We start from the raw sequence: 24614 nt of genomic DNA, 5'->3' as shown, positions 1-24614 counted from the left end.
TCACACACACACGCTGGTTGCTTACACTGGCACACGGGGCTGGTACAGTATTACAGCACATTACCATCTCTATTTGGCATTGTTTGCTTTGCTTCGTGCCTACACATACAAACACACATGCACACAACTCCTGACCATACAAGCCAACCACAGGCACCATGGGAATAGTCTATTGGCTACTGGCAAAGCTGATGCCTGGTCTGAATCCAACACAGAGCACAGTAGAGAACTGTGAAGAGAAAATGCCACAGAAATTCAGCTTCAAAAGATGTCATCACTTGACTCCTATACATAAAAATTTAAAAGGGGGTAATGCAATCAGCTTTGAAAGACTCAACATTTTTCAGATAGTGCTATTTCAGTCCCAAAATACACTTTACTACACCCACAGTGATGATATTCGATTTGTATTTTCCTTTGTCACTAATATAATCTGTTTTATAAGAGACAGCAAATGTTTTCTTTACAGTGTTTTATACAGATGTTTGTTTTTGCGTGTGTGTGTATGTGTGTGTTGTAACTCATGGCAGGAGGCCAACAACACTGCTCCTCCTTGGGGTAGATAAAACAAGACTCACACATCGCCCAGCCCTGACACCATCATATTCATGTGCAGATCTGTAGTATGAAGGTAAGTCATCATGTCTGTTTTTCCCTTTTGAGACTTTTTTCATTGAGTCAATCTTTTGGTAGATTTATCTGATTGTTTGTGGATTCACTTGTTCTCTCAACTGTGAAATTACGTGACCCTCAGCTTGTGTTGTGATCTTTCTAACCATGTTGTGTTTGATTGTGCTTCTATGTATCGTGTGTTTTTTTTTCTTTTATGTGCATACATGCCAGTATGTTTCTGTTTGTGTAGGCCATTAGGACAGAGCGCATGTGGCAGCAATCAGGTGTAAATTCAGTCATTACACAGCTTCTACAAACCGGTACACAAAATAACACACGACAGAGAAGAAGGGACAAGAAGCGTGACAATGGAGGAGAAAGCTGAAGAAAAAGGAAAGTACAATTAAGACTGTAACAAGAAAAAAAACAGGAAGAGAGTATGAATGAACAAGTAAGGAAAAGTGAGGAGAAGGATACGCCATGTCCTACCAGTCACTGTGAAATTTCTGGGTCCATCGATGTGCGTGAATATAGTTCCAACACCAGTCTGGTTCAGGTGGTACCGCTGTATTTTTCCATTTTGAAAAGTAGGTTCAGACCAGTTCACGTGGAGGGAGGAGGGGCTTACAGCTGTTACCACGGGAGGTTGCACGTCCTCTGGGACGCCCTGGACTGTTACTGCCACCACCTAAAAACACACACATGCACGTCACATAAACACAGGTTCAGAAACATACAGACAAAAACAGCCAGAAAAAACACAAAGAAAGAAAAACTGAAAAAGTTGCTGAAATATAAAACAATTTTGAAATATTTTACTTCAACTTCAACCAAAAAAGGGTCCTGTTTCTAATATTCTTAGTCTTTTAATAACAGAAAAAGATCTTTAATATACAAATGCATTAAGCAAGCAACTTAATAAAAAAAATAAAGAAAAAATGAAGAAAACTAGCATGTTTATAGACAGACACAAATTACTGTGTTGTAAATGAAACTACAAGCATTATAGAAAATAACCAGAATATCAATGACATAGTAGGTCATCCAGCTCAAGATCCATCACAATTTACAGGTTACTGACCCCAGTGACAAATGTGAACTTGACCTTGAGCACAGTTTGACTGAAGACCCAACTAGGTTTCATTCAAATCTGAACAATACTGTAGGAAGAGCAGTGATTCCTGCGAACTGTTACTGGTATGAACTCATGTACAATAAAAGAATATAATTTATATAGTGAAACTGAATAATTTTGACAGAAAGACTTAAAAAATAAAATGTTACTACTTGAACATGAACTTGTTTCCAGAGAAATCTTTCTTTAGAATATAACTCAAATTCTTTTTCGATCTTTGATTTTATTCGAGAGGACAGACAGCAGAGAGCAAACACAAAAGTAGGGAGGAAACGAGGGGCAGACCCAGGGCAGAATCAAACCCAGACTCCTGCAGCCTTCCAGCATATGGGTTGCCTGCTTGACTAAGTGAACTACAGCAGTGTACAGAGTATTGCTTCCATCCTGAGCCTTTACTCCCCTAATCATTTCCTTTAGCGTTCCAGTAGGACAGAGGATCCGACTGGAAGCTGTTCAAGCAATGCAATGTGTAGGAAATGCAATAATTATAAAGGATGCGCAAAAAGTCTTACTACTGCTCACTGCTACAAAAATAAAACAAATCACTAAACAATCTGTTAATAGGCCAAGTTAAAAAAAATTACTGCTTCTTAGTACAGTAATAAGAGTGACCATTGTATTGTACATTCGTAGTGTAGTATCTGTGAGCTCATGTGAACGCTGAGTGAATGCGGAGACCACAGAATCACAGGGCAATCTGCTGCTAATGGCAACAGGGATATCCTGCCTTAATAGACTGTCACTAGCACTTCCACCACCTGTCCCACACAGTGCTATGCAATTAGAGCACAGCAACTACAACTAAAGAGACACACAAGTGCGTGCACACAGATAAACACACACAGGTGCATGCAGGTGTACACATGTAAACAGACAGAGGTAGAACAAAACAGCAAAGTAAGCAGAGAAGAAGGAGGATGCAGGGGAGGTGTACTATCAGTCAGAGTGTGCTTCAGTCAAGTGTTTGTCAATATTTTCCTTGAATGTAAAAAAAATGAAAACTTAATCCGTGAATGTCACTTATCTTTACTGGTAAACAAAAATTAGCACTCAGACTTGATGAGACAGATGGATAATGTGGGATCCCTTCAGGAAGCAGCTAAGTGACCCGTGATGCTAGTTTTTCTTATTAATTACATCTGGGTTATAATCACTGATTTGTATTTTTTATAGTTCACTGAAAGGAGTGATAGATCATACAACTGGCTTGTCTTTTGAATTAGCATTAGGGGCAATTTGGGGGCGTTCCCATTTGAAACGAATATCCAGATAGTGGATAAATGATATCTGGTTTCAGAAGTTAGTTTTTGTGTCACTCTTTACAAATTCAAATACATAAAATTGCACCAAAAAGCCAACAAGAAGCTAAATTATCAGCTAATAACTAATGGTTTAATTCTTCACATACAGTCAAAATATGTCCCAACATGACTGATCAACAGTGTGGGGCATACAAAGAAGCAGAGATTACAGATCATGCAATAAACCTACTTGGCTAAATGAAAAGAATATTTGTCATTCATCCCATCTTTTTTCATATTAAAAAGTAGAAACTTGTGAGCCTCAGGAAAATGAGATGGTGAGAAAGAGTAAGAATAAGAAAGCAGAGACAACAGCTGGGAGAAACTGAGGACTACAATGTTCAGATCAAGGAAATGACAGGAGACAAATAGCAGCAAGAACAGGACAAAAGGATTTGAAGACAGAGAGGGACCAATCGCTCTTCCTCCCTTTCTAAGTGACCAACCATATTAGATCAGGACCTTCTGTTGTCACAGCAGGTGTGCGTTCCTGAGTGCCTGTGTTTCTCTGTCTGTGCCTGTGTGTGTTTGTGTGTATGTGAGGAGGCTGATGCCAGGTAATTGCAGTGGTATATTAGGTTAGCTCAAGTTATCCCATAATTGGGACTGTTTGGCCAATTTTCACTGGTGTACAAACTAATCCAACTCACTCCCTTCCTACCCTCTGCCGCGAGTGTGTGTGCGCTTGTTTGTGTGAACATATGTATGTGTGTGTGTGAGGAAGAGAGTTAGACAAAGAGAGCATGGAAGACTGGGCTTGTAGTCTGATGGTACTTGTATGTATAAAGGGTTCTTAGTAGCTTTCATGCAGGATGATCCAATGAGTTTAAAAAGTTTTATAAAAGGAATTTATAAAACTTCTTGTTAGGGGTCGCTACAGCAGGTCGCTATGAAGGTTTTTGAACTGGCAGAGTTTCAAGTGTTTTCAACTGAAACCAAACCAGCGACCTTTTGCTTGTTAAGATTTAAACTGGCTCCGAAGCTAAAGCAGTGTTAACATAATGTAAATTTTATACATCACTGATACTGTCTACAGATTTGCACTACAGTCCCCAGTAAGAATTTGAGCTCTTACGTGTAAACTGTGAGAATTAATTATCTTAGTGGTTATGGAAAGGAAGCACGAAAGCAAAAGTGATTAATCTGTAAAGGTTTTCTACATTTAACTACATGTAAAACAACTCACATCTTCAGTGTGACGCTAAAGTTACTTATTTTGTTTAATTTTTGTGGTTTACTTTTTTATACTTTTACAGGAGAACAATCTAATATCATGCAGACATTTAGATTTTACTGGTATAAAAATTTTGTTTTAAAACAATAATTTATTATTTGTGATTTAAGCCTACATAACTCACAGACAGGAAAAGTACTATAAATAGTGTTTCAGCATTCCTAATTTTATTTTATTTTTTTTATTTTTATTAGAAAAAGATAACTCTAGTAAATACAAAATGCACTTTTTTAAATGATTATTTTATTTATCCTAGCTATCCTAACCTTCTCCACCCATGTAAGGAAGATAAATATAGAAAAGAAGAAAAAACTAAATCACATCACTGTAAGATGCATGGTGGCAGTTTAGCATTATCATCATCCTCCAAGGCCAATGTCGTATTTCATGGCCCAGAACTAAACCTACAATTAAAAAGTCTTTCTCTTTAAGATCTGGACTTCTTCTGTCTCAGCTCAACCTTGCCACCAAGTTTAATCATGCTGACAAACAGAAAGACAAAGAGAACTGAAAGCATGCTTGCAAAAGTGCAAACGAGACACCAGGCAGAAACTGAAATTGTATATTTATGTAATATGTTTATTTTTGTCAGTAGGACAAAAAGGACAAATCTAATGGTTCACAATCAAAGTCTGCAGTCTTGTGTTGTGTAGCCACTGTTTGATAGGGTTTGACAGGAACTGCTCTGGCTTTAAAAATTTTAATTACCATAAATCTTTACTGGCTATTTACAGTTAGCAGACTAATCACCAATATGCCAACTATTATTTGTTAAGTTCTGTAAGGATACAAGAGCCAACAAATGAACCAGTGAATTAAAAAACATCAGTCCTTAGTAGGAGGTGAATGGTGTTGCATTAGTATTAACAAACTACAACGTGTTTTAGTCTGTTTACAGACAGCAGGAAATGCTTGCAACAGTAACATAATTGCCATATATAACCACAAGTTATGTATCCCATGTATCTCTCTGTTACCATTTACCATTCCTCTTGTCCTTTTCCTTATTTTTCAAAGAAATTAATTAATGATGTACTTAAATAAATCAGTATATCACAAATAGGGATTGATATGCCATCAATCCCTCACAAACAATTTAGCCAATTTTTCCTTGATCTTAGCCGCTCCGCTCAATCCACGCCTGCAGCAGCACAGCCATAGGATTTCTCTTTATGTAAGGATGTGCTCGTCACAATAATGAGATGCTAAATTAACTTTAAAAAACCCAGAAAGACATTTTTTAATATGAGCTTTCATCGTCACTAAGCCAGAGAAATTAATTGTTGTGGTGATATCAGCTCACAGCCAGCGAGATAGCAGGAAGGGGGAGTTGTGTGAAGGTATTATGGGTACTATCAGAACCATCAGGTAGGCTCAGCAAATCCAGAGCCTTGCATTCAGGGGGAGAGCGGAAACATGGCTAAATAACAGCTTGTTCCTGCAGCAGAACAGAACAGAGTTCAAGCAGTGTAGAAACATCATACAATATAATTTCATAACAACAAAGGTCAGACAGGGCTAGTAAAATATCGCTTGGCAGAACAACTGTGGACTGCACCACCTTCATGATGTAAACAATGATTGCAAATCAGCATCTGACGTGGGTTTAATGAGACAGTAAAAAGACATTCACTGGTCAAACATCAAGTCAGAAGAGTAGTCAACTGCAGGCCATTGCTTTTAGCTAGTTTTTAAAAATTAACCCTAAGTGAAGTTAAGGGTTTAAATGTAAATACACAATTTTCTTAAGAGAAAATACAAAAATGCATATTTGTATTCAGACAGGTGACAAGGACAAGAATAAACCTGCCTGACACTAAGGTAATTTTATTCCATCAATTGCAAGTGCAATGTATGTTCGTGATCAGACATTGACAACATTCATTTACATTTCTACTTTCTCTCAAGAAGAAGTAATGCTCTCTCTAAAATTAACTTTCATCATTTTTTACAAACCTTTAAGTGTTCAAGCAAAATTAAAGAAGTGAACTTAACTACAGTGTAAAGTGGTACTTAGTTCAGTGAAGCTAAGGCCATTTTTAGAGTAGCCATTAGATAATCATACAGTGGAATAATGTCATTTTGAAATGGGGTGCTACAATAGAGTATGGTTTTAGAAAGTGTGTGTATGTGTGCTGCTGTGTGAAAGTAAGAAAATTTTACATGAAAAGTTGGTAGAAGAGAAAAATAGCACTGAGTTGGAACAGACAACAGAATAGAGAGTATTTCCTGTTAAATCAAAGGCACATTCCTGTTTTTGGCTCAAAATTATATTTATTTTGCTATGATGAAACATGTGATGTTGAAATGTAGCGACTCTAAACCATCACAAGACATCAAACCACACAAATTCTTACCTGTGTACTATCAGTGCAACCAGCCCGGTTACAGACCCTCAGCTGGTAACTGTATTCCTGGAAAGGCCTGATCCCACCAACGTCAGTAAAGCTGTTTTCATCCCCACGGTAACGCTCTTGTCCATCACGCAGTATAACATAGTGGGTAATCTCCCCTGGTGAAGTTTTAAAGATAATTGGGTAACCACTGTTAGATTTTTCTGCCTCTGCATTAATTTAATTACTCAAGCTGAACTCCAAACACAGAGAAAGACTTTTAATCACTGAATCATGATTATAACAACCTAAAGTAGTAATATCCATGCATATATACAAACCATTACTCCGGGCAGGTGCTTGCCATTGCAACTGGATAATATCATCTCTTTCACCTAGGCGGCTCCAGCGGGGTGTTGCCACTCCCCATGGTTTGTCCTCAGCAGTCGTCACTGTTGTAACATTGCTGGAGCCTCGACCAAAGCTGTTCCAGCCTCTCACTCTGTACTCATAGGTCGTAAAAGTTTCCAGGTCATTGTCTATTTCCCAGTAAGTGTCAAAAAAACGGGAGGACAGTAAGGTGGCAAGGGAAAAACAAAAATGCATTATTAAAAGTTTATTAATTCCATATAAACCCCTCACCTCTCCATTTTACTTAAAAGTCTCAAATTGCACCTCTATTATAAAATAAAAAGTGAATGCTTCTCCACCCCATGGTCGTGCGGGGAGCAGCCTAAGCACAGAAACCAAGAGCTCCCTCTCCTCGGCCACCTCCTGAAGCTTGTCTGGGGGACACCGAGGCATTCCTAGGCCAGTCAAGGAAGGACATGTAAAGGAGGCATTATAGTTAGATGGCCGAACCACCTCAACTGGCTCCTTTCGATGTGGAGAAGTAGCCTCTCTCGAAGGACTGCACTCATCACCCTATCTCTAAGGAAGAGGCCGGCCACTCTTCTGCTTGTTTCTACTATTTTGTTCTTTCAGTTTTTACCCAAAGCTTGTGACCACAGGTGAAGGTAGGAATGTAGACTGACACCTTTGCTTTCATGTTCAGCTCTCATGTCCACATAACTGTTCCAGCCACACCCCACATCTGTCTGTCAATCTCTTTCTCCCCTCTTTCCTGTTTCCTCTCTTGTGAAAAAGACGATTAGAAATTATTCTATTTGGGGCAGCAGATCATCCCTGACCCAGAGTGGGCACTCCACCCTTTCCTGTCTGAGGACCTCAGACTTGGAGGTGCTAATTTTCAGAGATGAGATTTTGAGGTCAGAAGCTTTACAGCAGATGATTACACGTAGAAATTCTGTCCATGATGATTATGAAGAGAATCGGTGACAAAGAGCAGGCCTGGCAGAGTCCAACTCCCACTAGAAATGGGTCTGACTTAGTGCCATCAATGCGGACTAAGCTTTCATTTTAATTGTACAGGGATTGAATAGCTGTTAGCAATGGGCCAGACACCCCATACTCCTGCAGCACTCCTTCCCACAGGCAACCCTGAGGGATGCGGTTGAATGCCTTCTCCAAGTCCACAAAACATGTGTAGACTGGATGGGGAAGCTCCCAAGAAAGTTCTAATATTCCTGAAAGGCTAAAGAGCTGGTTAATCGGTCCATGACCAGTACAAAAAGTGCATTGTTCCTCTAGAATCCAAGGTTCAACTAATGGACAAAACCCGGTCAGGCTGAAAAATGTGATCCACACCCTGCGGTCAACCTTCTTAAAGATGGGAATCACCACCATAGTCTGCCAATCCAGAGGCAGTGCCCCAGATCTCCACTTCACTCCAAGCGATGGAGCACTCTCGAGCACCCCAACCACAGAGTCCAAGCAAACTCAACTGTCGTTCGGTGCGTAAGTGCAAACAACAGTCAGGAGCAGCTCCCTGGCTATATATAAGCACTATCACCAGTGTGAATGTCAGGCCACAAAGCACTATGAGAGACAGGTTATTACAACCCTTTTGCAAAGGTATAGGCACAGTAGTATTTATACATATAGCTGTACTTGCACACATCTGTGCATTACTTTTAGGAGTGTAAATGGTGTCTTGTAAACTACCAGTCTGGGATTCTTGTCTGTACTTCTGGAATAATTAAAATAGAAAAAAATGGACAGATGAAAAAAACAGCAGTGAGGTTTGCCTAGAAATATAATACAATCTGTTTTTCTGTGTTTGATTGTAAGATATTGAAAAACTAAGTTAATACAAAGCTCTTGTGGATAATACAGCTTACACTTATGTCACCCACTTCACATGTGGAGCTATCTGGGCGTGATCTAACTTCTTTCTTTTTTTCTCCCAGAGAAGTATAGCATGATACTCTGCGCATGAATGCGTGTGTGCATGCGTGTGTGTGCTTGAGAAACATCTGGTGTATGGTGGGTGGCGACAGCTTTATGTGCCTCTGCCCAGATGGTGTCACAGCATCGCCTAGAAACTCTTATCCTAACCACCCCATGCCACATGCACACATACACAGACAAAGTAATGAAAACACATACGCAGAGCTACACTCCAGAGCCACACTAAAATAGTAACTAACTGGATGCAAAAACACATATCATTATGAGGACACAACCACCCACACACACACATATCCACAACCACAATTAGTCTTGATTTAACAGACGTAACTACCCAGATAAATAATGTGTGGACAGACTGAAAATCACGACACACACGCCCACAAACACAAACACGTTCCTGCTCCCTTTGGGCTGATAAATAGTAGAGAATGTGAAAATGGCATTTAAACGCCCATCTCTAAGTTTTAATAACACGCAAGTGTACAGCGCAGACAGAGTTACCATGTTAGAGCTATTAACGTGCACTGCAGCAGCTGTCTTGGTGCGTGTGTGTGACAGAGGGAGTGTGTGCGGAAGGGCATCTGTCTGTAAAGCCCTTTGATTGTAGCGGCTGACACATTTAGAGTAAATGCAGAACTGGCTTCTGCAGGCTTGCACTTTCTATGAACGCCATGTTTTACAGATGGCTGTAACGTTTTACTTATTCTTCATTGTGACTCAGAGAACTGAAGTGGAAGAAAAGTAATAATTTCAATGCAGGGCTGCAAATACTTTATGTTTATAACTAAAACACATTAAGCCTATAGAAAAGTACTGATACTAAAGACTAGTTTACTTAAATTTCTAGGGAACTAGAGGGCGATGTGGCTGACTTTATGCATTCATTTGTCATCTTATATTTGGACCACAATCAAATTTCATCAAGTGGCAAAACTGATTGTATCTTTTAACTTATGCAACTTGACTTGGTACTTGGCCATCTACAGATTTGTCTTAAAAAAAGTAGGTATAATCTTCCTGGCTGTTCAGATTGCTTACTGACTCACATGCAGCTATAACTTTAGCTACAAATACAAAACTACATACATGTTTAAGGTATAATCAGACGCATAATCAGGATGTGACAAGAAAACCAAAAGCTGGTAAAACTTCAACAGTTAACAAAAAAACCCCTCTGTAAAACAGACATTAGATACTCTGGACCAGGGACTCTAAAGAAGAAGCAAAATGAAACAAATTTGTCATCACAAAATTGGTAGTCCTGTAATTATGAAACAATAAAGTTTAGTTAATTCACAAAAAAAAAGCTCTATTTCTCTTCTCTTTTGTTTGTTTACAGTAAAGTTACTGAAAAAAAACTGGTCTTTATCAAGAGGAAAAGCTATAAAAATCATAAAAATACAATCAAAACAATTCCTAAATTTATGTTGTCCTTCGCATTAACTAAAACTGCTGAGTGGGCCAGATTGGAGTCTTCGCCAGGCCTAGTCTGATCCCCGGGCTGTATGTTTAACACCCTTGCTCTAGACACTAACCTGGCACATACCCAGGAACTTTTAAATTGCTAATAAAAAGACACATACATACATGCTCATCAATTACCTGTAAATGTATATACGGTGGCATCTCCACTGTACACTACCTCCTCATGCGATGTGCACATGCTTCCCTTCAGCTGCTTGTTGTCAGTGTGTGCGTGACTGCGTGAGTCAAACATTTTGTAACTGTCATTACTTCTGTTTGTATGTGCAGACAGGTCCGCAGTGAGAGCTTCCTGCGTGATGCTGATGAACGGTGAGTATGTTGTGGATTGTGTCTCAGGGTGTGTGTGCGCAGACAGGACCCATGTGCACGCAGTCATAGATGGATCAAGGCCACAGGAGCCGCAGTAAGCTGTAGATGCTGCAGCCACAGGACACACAGCGCCCTGCAAACACTGGTGCTGCACAGAGAAAAAGGAGAGACAGACAGAATGAATGAAGGAGAAGAGAAAAGAAAACTTTCTTTAAGTGAACTAGAACAGAAACGGACCTCATGAAAGCTTACGATCCTCTTATTTGCTGTTATATTCTGAAGAAGAAAATCACTATATACAGCGTGTGTGTGTCTGTGTTGCATACATGGCTCTTAATGACATCATTAGAGCTAATGAGAGTTCCTACCCTTTGTCACTGTTTGTGTGTGTGTATGTGTGCATGCATGTGCCATCTCATGCTGGCTTAGGAACACACAAACGCCACAGGACCTCAGTTGATAAATGGAGGATGGGCCAGTCCCCAACTCCTGATGCGACAATGAGAGCAAGTTTGATAGACAAAAAACCCAGAAATTCTGTCTAATGTCCACTGGGCTGCTGGAGATGATCAGCTCCTTCATGTAATTTCAGCCAATCTGCAAGGCTTTTAGCAAATGCTTAATTGGGGCATCTAATGTGTAGCAGTCTTATCCTCTCCATTTCCATTTCTATTTTTGGGTAGGTCAGTTTGTAAATGTGACACCTACAATTTTCAGATAATATAAGATCAATATTTAACGTTTTTGTTTATTTATGCCATTATTTTCTACATGTGATCCTACAATTTCTCGTCCACTAATAAACTTTCAGAAGAAACACTACTTGAAGATGCTAAACACCTGAAACCTTTCAGTTCTCAGTCAACAAGGTCATGTTAGTCTTAAGAGCTTAAAAAGAGGCAACCTACAGAAGTCCACCTGCCATTTTTTCTAGCTCGCAATATCACACCTTAAATACTTGACAATCGAACTGCAGCGGTTTTTAAAAGAACTGACATCTTGTGTCAGCATGTGATTGTCAACTATTTCATACTTATCCAATCATTCAGTGATTACCTGTGGCTAAAGATCGACATATAAATGCTTCATCTTTAATAAAGGTGATCACTCAGAACCTGTTTTACACTCTTCCTTCTAAGGGGAAAGTGAACTTAAACTATTCAACCAGATCAGGTTTTTCCTTTATTTTGCTATCTGTAATACAGATGTAGAAAGAAATGGACACAGCTGCCAAATACTGGTTGACTGAATGATCAGCGTGCTTCAGATTTCCCCGTCTAAGGTTAATGACGTGGAAAACAAGAAAACACACACTAAAAACACATTGTCTCACGTAATCACACACCTCTATTACCAGACCAGGCGTGGGTCTGTCTGCACACACATGTCGTCGGGGGTCAAAGCCAATCCCACTGCAGCATTCCTGATCCTGATGTACGACCTTTGAACCACAGCAGCGGAGTGTCACCGTGGCATTGCCAGCAGGGTGCATTGTGGGATATCCCTCATTGCCCACACAGCAAAGAGTTGTTGAAGAGTTTACATACTGGTGACCACAGCAGATGAAACCTGAAGCAAGAGAGAATATGCATCATGCCATTATTTTGTTCCACTTTCATTCTGATCTTAACATACCAGGAAATGATTTATCTTGGATCCACTTCACACTACAGTGTGCTGTGCAAATTTAGGTACTGAAAATATATATGGTGTGATAATTATTAATTTTTTTTTTTTTTTATAAAACGACATTCCCACATTTCTTAAGTCTGAACAGCTGTTTAAGAAACATACAAATCCATCAAAGGTCTTCCCACGCTCCCAGGATTCAGCTGGCCTCCTGGCATCGTCTCTGTAATTTATTGGATATTTCTCTTTATCTTTCTATATAACAGCTTTGCTGTGATGTCTGATGTCTAAAATCAGCTTTTCTGTTTTTCTATAACATAAAACACATTTTCTTTTCCTTGTCATCTATCACTCTACACTAAAAAGGATATTCTGTAATACTATTCGGGCTTCTTAGTTTTTTCATCTTTTCTGTCATCCTCTTCCCTCTGTAACCTTTCTTACTGCCTCAGTCCTCGTCCTTCCTCCTTTTCTAAACTCCCCTTTCCTTCACTCCTTAATCTATGTTTTCCGATATGAACAGAAAGAGTATTTAGGCTGCTCTGAATATTATTGTGCCTCTCTTCTTATCAACTCTTATCCACGTATCCTCTTCCTCTTTCCTCCATCCCCTCCTCCCCTGCATACTATTTCTCCTCTCTGAGCAGTAATATTCAGGCTGTGCTGTCTAAAGACTGCAACGGGAAAGGAAGTGCGTTTTTCTGAGAGCTGCCATTTCTGACAGTGATAGGTGATGTCTGTCTGCCACCACTTCACCTTCAGCAGCAAGGTGACATTTAAAATGCATGCTATCACTCCATTTACCTGTAAATGTTTTGCAGCTGAATATCAAATTTCAAGTATGTTTCTTCACAATCTCCAGCACTTCACATTTCAAACTGAAATAACGTGAGTTGGTTTCGATGACAGACAAATTAAAACTTTGGCAGTACACGGAGATTCAAGGGAGAAATTCCTAGTGGAGCAAGAAATGATCCAATAAAAATAGCTTATGCTTGTTAAAGAATAGTTGGGATATTTAAAGACTAATGGTACATTGAAAACTCTCCTAATATTTCTTAACAAGATGTTTGTATTCCAATGTTGAAGCATAATTAGGAAGCCCAAAATTTTTGTTTTACTTAGAAAAGACACCAATGAGCACTGATAAGGGTTCTCTATGGTCTTTGTTAGACAGCAATGATAAAAAGATGACAGTCCGAGGGAGAGGTGGAGAATCTTGGTTGCTGTCTAACCCCTAAGCTCATGGGGTTCCTCCAAAACCGCCATCTTTTGATACTATAACAACTAAATCAACTTGTTTTGACTTGGCATACATAAATCATACAAATTGAAAATTACTGACACTTTCGTGGATCTGATGAATGTTAGGTCACGGAGAGGAGGGCAAACCAGACAGCAGCATGTAGGAGAGACGAACCTAACAGCAGCTGAGGATACCGGAGTGAATTTCCACTCTGCCTTTTTTCTAGTGGCCCTGATAACCATTCAGTCAACCTGGCTGCTTGGATGGATTAGCTTTAGACGATAGTTTAGACTGGCAAGCTCTGGCTTTGCAATGAATTAAAGGCTATAATAACGTCCCACTATAATGCTGAGTCAGTAACTCCCTGCTGTGAAGGAGCATTAGAAATACAAATGAGCAAAGGATGGCCAGGCTGACGAAAAGATCTAACTGCAATGATAAAAAAATAGACAGATTTTAATCACAGTTTAATGAGAGCGCTCCCAAAGTAAAAGCGCCTAATTTTGAATTACAGAGCAATAGACTGGAAGAAGCCACAGTCTTACTGGTTATTTAGTTTATTGTGAAAATAATCTATATGTTATGAGGTATTTAGCAAATGTATCCTAACAGTTGATGACATGCTGATCTGTAGCTCTATCTACCCCCAGCTGTGATGCCCATTTTATTTGACAGCACACATTAAACACTAAGTCATTGCTTTGTAACACAGCTTCACTCTTTAATGGGAATGCAGCTTGTTGTGGAGTGATAAATAACTTATTATTTAACACTCTAATCAGCATTTACACTTTCAGCACATTAAATTCTGTTAATTTAAGCAATCAGTTCACTTAAAGGCCAAAAGTGCAGAATGGCACATATTTTCCATTGCGCCGCTGCAGTGCATTATATGCTCAAAGCATCCATCACAGGCACAATGTGACAGGAAAGCGCATGTGTATGTGATTGTGTGACATAAAAGCAGTCTGACGGCTAGTAACTCACTTAGCAGCGGCAGCTGTTGCGGAGCGGGGGCTTGGTGGCCAATTCCCCCAGCGCCTTACTTCAGCTTCAATGACGCGCAAATAAACAGCTCAACACTTTTCCAAAATAGCTTCTCTCTGCTCATCCGTCGTCCTCTCAGCATCCTCACCTCTTCTCCTTCTTTCCATCCGGACGCCAGGCCCTCTGCATCTCACAGTTTTCAATCATTTGCTTTACTTATAGCTCCTCTGCAGCAATCGAACCGTCATTCTCTGCGTCATCTAACATGGTTCTGTTCAAACACATAAGTCTTTCACCTACTCTAAGAAATGCCATGTTTATCAGTTGTGACCTGTAGTTCAGGATTTACATCTTCTTCATCATCACTGATGAATTTCTTTTCCTGACCCCACATTCTGTCTAATCTTATATTACCGTTAATAATCTACCTTCTTTTTCTCTCTACAGGTGAGCAAACTCCTGCACGAACTGCTGGTTTCCCCTGAATGTTCACATTTCTTTGGTCCTCATGCATGTACTTCCTTAACTTGCTACCTTTTCTCTTTATCATCTCCATGTCTTCCTCCTGTCTCTGCCTTCCTCTTACCCCATTTTCCTTGCACTATTACTCTATCACTCTCTCTGTATTCACACCATTCATAGGTCTGAATCGCTTGTTTACTGTTCTGCAGCTAAACTTCACTATTGTATTATCATGCATTCAGCAGGAATTCAATCCCTGTCTCTATACGCGTTATCTGTGTATGGGTATGTGTGACATCCCTGTTCATTTGTGTTAACATTTGAAACGCACACCCCTATTTTCTCTTCCTCTCTATAAGCTGTGTGGGTTGTGTTTTTTTTTTTTTTTTTGCATGGGTGTGTATGTGCAGACAACATTTTATCACACACCTCTTGTTTTCTCTCTTGCATCACAGAATGCTTCAGCCCTAATCTTCAGATTTACGCAGGATTTGCATACATTCGTTAATAGCGTCGGGAGCGCCGCGTCAACACAAGGTGCTTAGACAACGTGAATTATTATTAGGGTTTCAGTCATTCCACTTAATGATAAGTCAATATTTAGTCCTGCCAATGAACTACTGATAAAAATGTGTGTTGTGGATTAGGGTTATCCGAGCTCTCTAGGAGACCAAAACCCCTCTACAACTTTAAACAAACCAAACACTTTTAAATACCTGAATATATTACAAGGGGTTTGGCACAAAGTGCACAGCGAATGTACACATACACATATTTCTGTTTATGCACAACAGCACACACTTAAGCTGAAGCAGGTTTCATGGAGAAAAAAAATCGTGTGCTACTTAAAATTATAGATCATGACAGATACATACTGGCTACATGAAACTACAATAGGAAAACCACTGAAATATTTTAAATATGTCTTTGATTTGAGATTTATTCTAGTATGAAAGTAAGAGTAGAATAATCTTTCTTGTAGATTTAACCTGAGAAAACCAAAATCTTGACCACAAAGGTTTCCGGGATGTCCGAGGTGAGCATTCGCAGTTTTGTGACGTAATGCTACGAACAGTCCTTTTGGGGAGGCAGCTACTGCTGTTGGGTTGTTCCCCATGATGCCATGAGAAGGTTTTAGATGTATAGCATGAATAAAAAAAAACCTTCTTAGCAGAGAACTGCAATACCACAAGATGGTAGGTGATCTTCACTCCAATGGTTTTATATTTGTGGCTGATTTGAACACATTTATAGTTAGAAAGACAGATAGTTTTAGAAATTTTTTATTTCTTGAATTTTAGGTGATGGTCGCACTAAAGGCAGAATTCGTTTTTTCTGACTTTACTAGGAAGCTACAAATATTTTTTAAAGTCATACATGACTCAGCCTAATCCTTTGATTGTGACATTATTATTTCAGTTTCTTCGGTCAGACTTTCTCTTGCTTATATACAGAAATGGAAGGGTAGCGAATACAATGGTAATTTTGCACTTGTATGCAGGGTAATAAGACTCACTCAAATATTAGTGGCAAAAAACAAATGCAGTAATTCAACACAAGCACCTTACTAGCTGCCAAACATGGTAATGGAGGGGTGATCGGGTGGGCTTGTTTTTCAGCCGTATGACCTAGACACCGTTCAGTCACTGAGTCGAACTCCTTTGTATACCAAAGATTTTATTCTATAGTAAAATCTGCGGCCATCTGACTGACGCCTAAAACCTGGATGGGTCATTCAACAGGACAATGATCCCAAGCACAGCACCAAGTATAAATTAGAAGGGTTAAAGAATCAAGTGCTTGCAATGGCACAGCCCAAGTCCAGACCTGAACCTGATTCAAAATACTGTGGCGGGACCTTAAGTGATCTCTGCATTAAAAAATGCCTGCAAATGTCAATTAACTGAAGCACCATCATAAAGAAGGGTGGGCCAAAATTCGTCCAGAATGATGTGAAACACTGATTTAGTCATAAAGAAACCGTTAAATTCATGTTAATACCGCTGAAAGTGCAGGCTAGTGAATTGTGGGGTGAACTTAGTTTTTCACAGAACTGTACAGAGCCCTATGAAAACGTTCTCTTTCAGCTCTGTGCTAATCACAGTCAAAGAAAGAGCAACTCCTTCAACTTGAAATACAAAAAAACGTGTGTGTGTGTACTTTCTGCTCCATAGAGGCCAAACTATATGCCATGTCAAGAGATGAAATCACTGTGAATTGACTTTCTCACACAGTGCACAGTATTCCCCTGGAACGCACACATCTGGATGTTGAGGCAGCAAGCGTACACATAATCAAATCCACACACACACACACATACTCTTTTCCCAGCTGACGGGATGTCCTCTTGCCTTTCTGACATCTTTCTTTTCTTTTTTTCTAATCTCAGCAATATTACCAGCTGGGCGTGTGCTTGTACATGCATCTTTGCATATAAACGCTTTCAGTGTTTGTGTGAGTGCTAAGCTCAAATAAATGGATTGCTAGTAGTTAAAATTTCAAAACCCAACAGGGATTCACTAAAGACTGAAACAGGGGAAGCAGCTGTTCATGTGTGCTTAAACGATATGTCAGAAGGACACAGAATGAGATGAGGACTAGGAGACACCAACAACTAAAAGACTTAAACAGATTTACAACACAAAAAAAGAACAACTAAATGATATGAAATGAGCAAGATTTTCTTTTTTGTATGCAGTGAGATCTTCTAAAATAAAACAAATTTCATGACAGAATCAGTAAATATAAAATTTTTGTTTGTATGGTTTAAAGTACATACTGATTACAACTAATGATAATTAATATCTATCCATTCCTCCGTTTTCTTCTGCTTAGACACCACTGGTCAATTTAAAATCCCCAGTTAAACTAACATGCATGACTCTGGACTATAAGAGGAAACTGGAGGAAGTATCTGGAGGAAACCTGTACACGGAGAATATGAAAACACCCCTCAAGAGAGTCCTGATGGATTTGAATTACTCAATTACTTACTCTTGCACCTCTTTGCCACCCACCTTTCTTTTTTTTTTTTTTACTTTTCTTTTTTTTTTTTTATTATATCAAAGCCTTTCTACTAATCCACCAGTTTTCTCCTCAACTTCAATTCTAAGAATACACCAGCTCTGACTTCAGGAGTCGTTATGCCATTCCTGTGCTTGACTTCCTGCACTATTTACTTGCTCTGTGGAGCTTGATGTGTGCTACTTTAGGTGATACAGAGTGAAGAGCTCCTTCTGCGATGCTTCTGAAATACCCCTTGGTGTATCTACTGGAATCACAAGCACTGTGTTGAATGGATGCGATCTGCTCGCCAAAAAGTTTTCAGGATCTTTATGATACATAAAATAGCCCCCTTTAGAGTGGATGGGAAAAATATAAAGACATTCTCATTTTCCATAGCCTTCTAGTACATGCACCTATGGTATCATTTTGTAAATCACACAACGTCTTGTTCTCAAGTTATTGCATTCACAAGCTTTTCAGGAAACTTGACCTCTGGCCTGGACTGAGATTCAAACTCATCTCAGATTTTTAGTAGATGTGCATTACAGGGCAAACTCGGAAATGCCAATTTGCCTATTGGACTTGTTCAAGGTCATTCAAAGGTACTGATATAAAACTATTTTAAATGCAACGATGTCCACCTTTGTATCAGATAAGCATATTTAATTTCATACAATAGTAATCACTTCCTGTAAATGTAAATCTGCATGTGTGTGCATACTTTTAAATTACAACTTTAATGTATCCAAAACAAGTAACAACAAGAATAACACAAACAAAATATAATAACGCAAATACAACATAGACACAATCACACAAACACACGCACGCACACACACACACACCCCTCATCTGTGTGCTGTGTTCCTGACAGCCTCTGGTTTTATTCTTGCCAGTCATTAAAGTAAACCTAATAGAAAAGCCATCATCATAAATACATTAACAGAGAGAGAAATGTCTTCCTGTGTTCAGAGAGTACTCGATCTTCTAAAGCAGCCAGACGCTGCTGTTTGGAATGCACTACCGTTGGCCATTTGCTACCCATCATTGATGAGGGGCTTTTGGCAATGATAAACACACATACACAAACCGAAATACATACACACAGAGAAAGTGATGCGAATCTCTTGGCATAAACAATCAAAGGACATGCAAAGAATCTATGCCTCTGTGCATAAAGATATATGTAAAAAAGCAACCACATGTTCACACAGATACAAAAACACTCAGCAACAGAGAAGAAGGAAAGGATGCATGCACTAAGTTGAAGTAATACACCTTGCACATTTGCACACACTTACACACACAAACGAATCCACTCTCACAACTCCACCAGGCTCAGAGTGAGCTAGCTTAACTACTGGGATAATTTCCCTCCAGCAAATGGTCACTGTGCCCTTGAAAAACATATTTGATTATTACTTTTTCTCCCCCTCCTCTTTTTTTCTTTTAGCATCATCACAGCCATTTTCATCACGCGCTCTGATGATGGCACGGCAAGGCGCGTTAAGATAACACCCCGGCACCGGCAGGCTTTTAACACTTAAACGGTGAAAAGGGATATTCAGATTTGTCCTTGAACGTCTGGATGGGGCCTGCTGGGCTGGGACAGAGGGAGGGAGTAAGAGAAGGAGTTAAAGAAATGCACACATTTTTTAAGATTCACTCGCAGAAAAATTGAAGTGGGGAGGGCATTTATGGTAGCACCCACAGTGAGAGATGGATTTGATGGGGTTGAAGGGCAGATTGAAGAGTTAAAGATCTGGACATGATAATGAAAAAGTATAAAGGTTAAATGATAGAGCCCAGTGAGGCATGGGACTTAAGGAGAGTCAGGAACCAACGGGAGGCCAAAGACGCCAAACTCAGTTCCTTTAAACTCCATCTAATCTCACCTAAGTCTTAGCTAAACATCTTACATACAAACTCAGGAAAAGAAGAAAAGAGGAGCAAATGAAAAGCTTAAAAGTTGGTCTCGAACCTGCAGCACAGGAGGAAATACTGTGGGAAAACTGAGGCTCTCTTGTCCAAAAACAAACAGTGTTTAATCTACTTGAAAGTGAAATGGAAGCTGTTTAAACAAACCAGCAGATTTGGAAGAGAAGGATTTAGCACAGAGACTTTGTGTTATTGTGTAACAACTCAGAACACTGAGGAAAGGATTATGGCCCATCACAATAATACATCAAACTACAAAATTGCCCAGAGTAGAAATTAGGCTGGCTGTTACTGATGGTATATACTGTAGGTGTGTACTGTAAGTGTTATTTGAACAGATAGATAAAAAAAACCCCAAAAAAAACCCAGTTTGGCTGGAAAGACGGACAATAAGCTCCAGTGGATCCACATTGGTGACAGACTGGATCTTCTCAACCACAAGAAACATTCCCACCACAAAACTAATGTACATTGAATCCAGAGAGTATTCACAGCACTTCACTTGTTTTTTTTTGTCATGTTACAGCCTTATTCCAAATAGGGTTAAACTTATTTTTCACCAAAACATTCTATACACAATACACCAAAAGAACAAAGTGAAACAAGTTTGCTTGAAATTCTTGAAAACGTATTAAAAGTAAAAAACTAAGATAAAACGTACATATGTATTCACAGCTTTTGCATTTATACTCAGCTCAGCTCAAGCCCATCCATTTCCACAGATGCTCAGTCAGATATTTCTAGACCTTGACTGGAATCCAACTGTAGTAAATTCAGTTGACTAGACATGATTTGGAAAGCCACACACCAGTCTAACGTCCCATAGCTAACAGTGCATGTCAGAGTACAAACTAACCCATAAAGTCCAAGTACTGTAATTGTCTGTGGACCTTTGAGACAGGGGCACAGATCTGGGCAAGGGTACGAAAAATATTCTGCAGAATTGAAGGTCTCAATGAGCACAGTGGGCTCCATCATCCCAACAGGACTTTTCCTTGAGCTGGCCTCCAGGCAAATCTGGAAAATTAGGGTAGAAGAGCCTTAGTCGGGGAGGTGACTAAAAACACGATGGTCACTTTAACCTCTTAAGACCCGAACTCTTCCATGGCATGCATTTTTAATTTCTCTTTGACATTTGGGCTGATTGGCACATAATGAATGTAAAAACAAAGAATTACCAGATTTTTTTTTCACCTAATTTTTGTTTCTGAGAAAAATGAGATCCACATATGAGGATATTTGTTTAAAATTTCAATAGAGCAGTGGCAGTATAAAGTCCTCGTAAGTGGATATCAGGCCCTTGTAGAGGCAAATGTAGTATTTTGGTCTAGACAGCCCAAAATGTGATGTCCACATCCAGGTCCTAGGAGGTTAAAAGAACCTTCCAATAGGACAACCTTTTCTGCAGCACTCAACCAATCAGGCCTCTATGGTAGAATGGTCAATGGAAGCCACTCCTCAGTAAAAGGCACATGACAGCCCACATGGAGTTTTCCAAAAGGACTCCAAAACCACACGAAACAACATTTTCTGGTCTGATGTAATAAATAGGAAACCAGGTACCGCTCATCACCTGGCTAGTATCATCCCTACAGTGAAACATGATGGTGGCAGCATCATGCTGTGGGGAGGTTTTTTGTCAGCAGGAGCTGGGAGACTGTAGCAATGTATTGTGAGTCATTCTTCCTATGACCTGATCTAGAGGAGTCTGGACCTTGGACTGGGGAAAGAGTTCATCTTCCAACAGGACAAAGACCCTAAGCACATAGCCAAGGAGTGGCTTTGGGACAATTCTGTTGGCACTCCTTTAGTGGCCCAGCCAGCACAAAGACTTGAACCCAACTGAACATCTCTGGAGAGGTCTAAAAATGTCCATGCACTGATGCTCCCCATCCCTACTGATCAGTTGGGATGGGCACTGGTTCTGACATAAACGGTAGTAACCAGACCGAAAAGCAGCGCACCTTTCGGTGCTTTATTTCGGTGCTTTTTTTTTCTGAGACGTCATACACTTTGGATTCTAGCCAATCATTTTACGTTTCTGAGGATAGTAAGCGGGTCCAGGTACGTACGTTCTTTTAGAGCAGAGCTACAGATTAAAAATGCCCAAGGTGAAGCGGTCAAAGTCTGGCTGTACTTCACAGCAAAAACTCAGCAGCCTGCAACAAGTGCTTTAACGCGATACTGTGCAAAGGAGCTAACACCTGGAATCTGATGAAACACCTGGCAACGTATAGCATTTTGTTAAAAACCGAGAAATGTGCCGTATTTGATAGCTTGCTGCGAGACCTCACACCGAGCACATCTACTGCGGGTGTGCTGCCTGTTATCGGACCCCGAGTTAGCAACATCCCCCAAAAACCCGAAGATTAGAGTCCTGGCCCCTAGCCCTGCCAGTGTAGCAGAAATGATGACGGATGATGATGGCAGCAGCAGCCGTTCTTCTCTGCGTGAGTAGCTTAATATTGTTCGTGTGTAATTTACGTTGAGTACACTAACCACGTTATTAAATTAATGCATGTAAGGTGAACTAGCAAACACCGTCGTAGTTACATGCGGCTGTCTTCTTGTTTGATGGCAGATACTCCCTTCACCCTGGCCAAAAAGGCTGAAATGACCAAAGAAAAAGAGGGAAACAGCTAAACATGAGAGGTTTTTGGACAAAGTTTGTGTTTTTTTCCATTGTTTAAGCACTGCTCCCAGCCAAGAGTGATGCCATAAATCCCCTATAGCTGCAGAAAAGGCTAACATTGTTATCTTTTTACAAAAAAAACAGCTGAACATGAGAGGTTTTTGGACCAATTTTGTGTTCTCCATTCTTTAAGCACCGGTTCGAGCACCGTTTAAGCATCGGCACCGTTTCAAAAGTACCGGTTTGGTACTGGTATTGGATAAAACCTAAACGATACCCATCCCTACTGATGAGTTCTGGAAATGGGAGAAACTACAATATATATATAATTTTTTTATTTTTTTAATACATTTGCAATAATTTTAAGCAAACTTTGTTCACTTTGTCAATATGGGGTATTGTGTGAAGAATTATGAGGTCAAAATTAATTTGATGTTTTTAGAAATAAGGGTGGATTATGACAAAATACGGAACGTCAAGTATTGTGAATACATTCCAGATGTGCTATTATTATCATAGTCATAAGCTGGAAAAAGAATATTAGTATATAATAATTTGATAGTAACACTAGAGAGGAGCTTGAGTTGGAAAACAAACAAACAAACAAACAAACAAATAAAACAAAAACACATGCAAGTCACTGCAGCTTTAAAACATTTTAGTATGAGTCACTGAAATAATAAATAATGATACCCAAGCGGAAATGAGTGGAAGACAATTCAGAAAATGAAAGTAAGACTGATGCCAAAACTTTTACTGCAGGACAACCAGAAAGAAAGACTGAACCCTGCTCACTGATGTGTGTTGTTGTGTTGATTTCTTGTGTTTGAGAAGGGTTGGATGAGGTATGTTTCTGACCCACTCCAATTTCATTTGATTTACACTGGGAGCTTTCCCATTTTAAATCAAATAGTCCAGCCCAAAGCACATGTGTCTATGTGTATATTTTTGGATGAATGTGCAAGCACATGCAACTCTGTGTGTCATCACATGCAAGTTTTTATACAGGTGTGTGTGTACTGATGCTTGATTGTTGCTGTGTTTGTGTTTGAATGCTTGTGTGTTTATCTACGTGTGCACATGTGCACACAAGCCGGTACATGTATCCGTTGCCAGACGGCTGTCTCCTGGCATTGCTGTTCCCCTGCAGTGTGTGTGTATGGTTGTTGACAGTGTGGACGGTAATGTGTGATAGATCGCACTTCAGGGACCCCATAATCACATCAGCCTAACCTAGTCTATCAGCTGGGCACAATGGGATACCCTTCACTCCTCCTTTAATCTGCTCCATCTAGCTCTTCACCACTCCTCTGGGGTTTTTTTCCTTGTACTTTCTCTATTACTCACTTCCGATCTTTTTTGTGTGTTTGCATTTAACTCAGTATTTTTTATTCTTTAATACTTTCTCCTTCTCTTACATTTCTTTCTGCATCAGTTGTTTAATTTGACATTTTTTCATTCAATGCAAGTGTTTATACCAAAATGTTATACAATATAGAGTTAGTTACTTTTTGTTTCTCACTCACTTTAAAAAAGTGACCTGCATATATTCTGATGTTGTTAGTTTCTCTGATTCCGTCTTTCCATTTCTCTGTCTTTTACACATTAATTTGTCTCTCTGCATCATTAAAAATAGAAAACCTTGCACTCAATGAGAAAGAGAAATGAGAGTGTGTGGTGCCAAGGTTAAGTAGCCTATCCTATAATAGTGTTGCTGTGTGCATGTTGTGTGTGACTGTCTTGAAACAGACGTGTGGGGTCGAGGTTGCATAGCTGGCCCCAGGGCTCCCCGACAGCGCAATGCACCCGGCAAATGGCCCTTAGCCTTGCTAGCGCCGCTAGCCCTACGATCCATCATACCATATGTTCTCAATGGGGAAGCTAACGCTAATGACTGATGAGTGGATGGGAAGGGGGCACATAAAGGAAGGGAGGGGAGAGAGGAGGAAAAGTTAGAAGAAAACGTTGTAAGAGAATAAAAAGGAAGAGCAA

General features: G+C 39.7%; 1 protein-coding gene across 6 annotated transcripts in view; it reads right to left on the bottom strand.

Moving 5' to 3' along the window:
• Nucleotides 1-24614, bottom strand: part of ush2a (Usher syndrome 2A (autosomal recessive, mild)) — a 216232-nt gene that overhangs the window by 43044 nt on the left and 148574 nt on the right. For all 6 annotated transcript variants that reach the window (XM_040011777.1, XM_040011776.1, XM_040011778.1 and 3 more), the window contains 5 exons: nt 12068-12291; nt 10531-10870; nt 6957-7154; nt 6640-6794; nt 1102-1300 (listed from right to left, as the gene is read on the bottom strand). In XM_040011777.1, coding sequence (XP_039867711.1) covers nt 1102-1300; nt 6640-6794; nt 6957-7154; nt 10531-10870; nt 12068-12291 — 1116 coding nt within the window. The remainder of the gene's footprint in view (nt 1-1101; nt 1301-6639; nt 6795-6956; nt 7155-10530; nt 10871-12067; nt 12292-24614) is intronic.

The sequence above is a fragment of the Simochromis diagramma genome, unplaced genomic scaffold, assembly GCF_900408965.1.
Source record: "Simochromis diagramma unplaced genomic scaffold, fSimDia1.1 OVJJ01000603.1, whole genome shotgun sequence".
Lineage (NCBI taxonomy): Eukaryota > Metazoa > Chordata > Actinopteri > Cichliformes > Cichlidae > Simochromis > Simochromis diagramma.
This window is presented reverse-complemented; position numbering and strand designations above follow the sequence as displayed.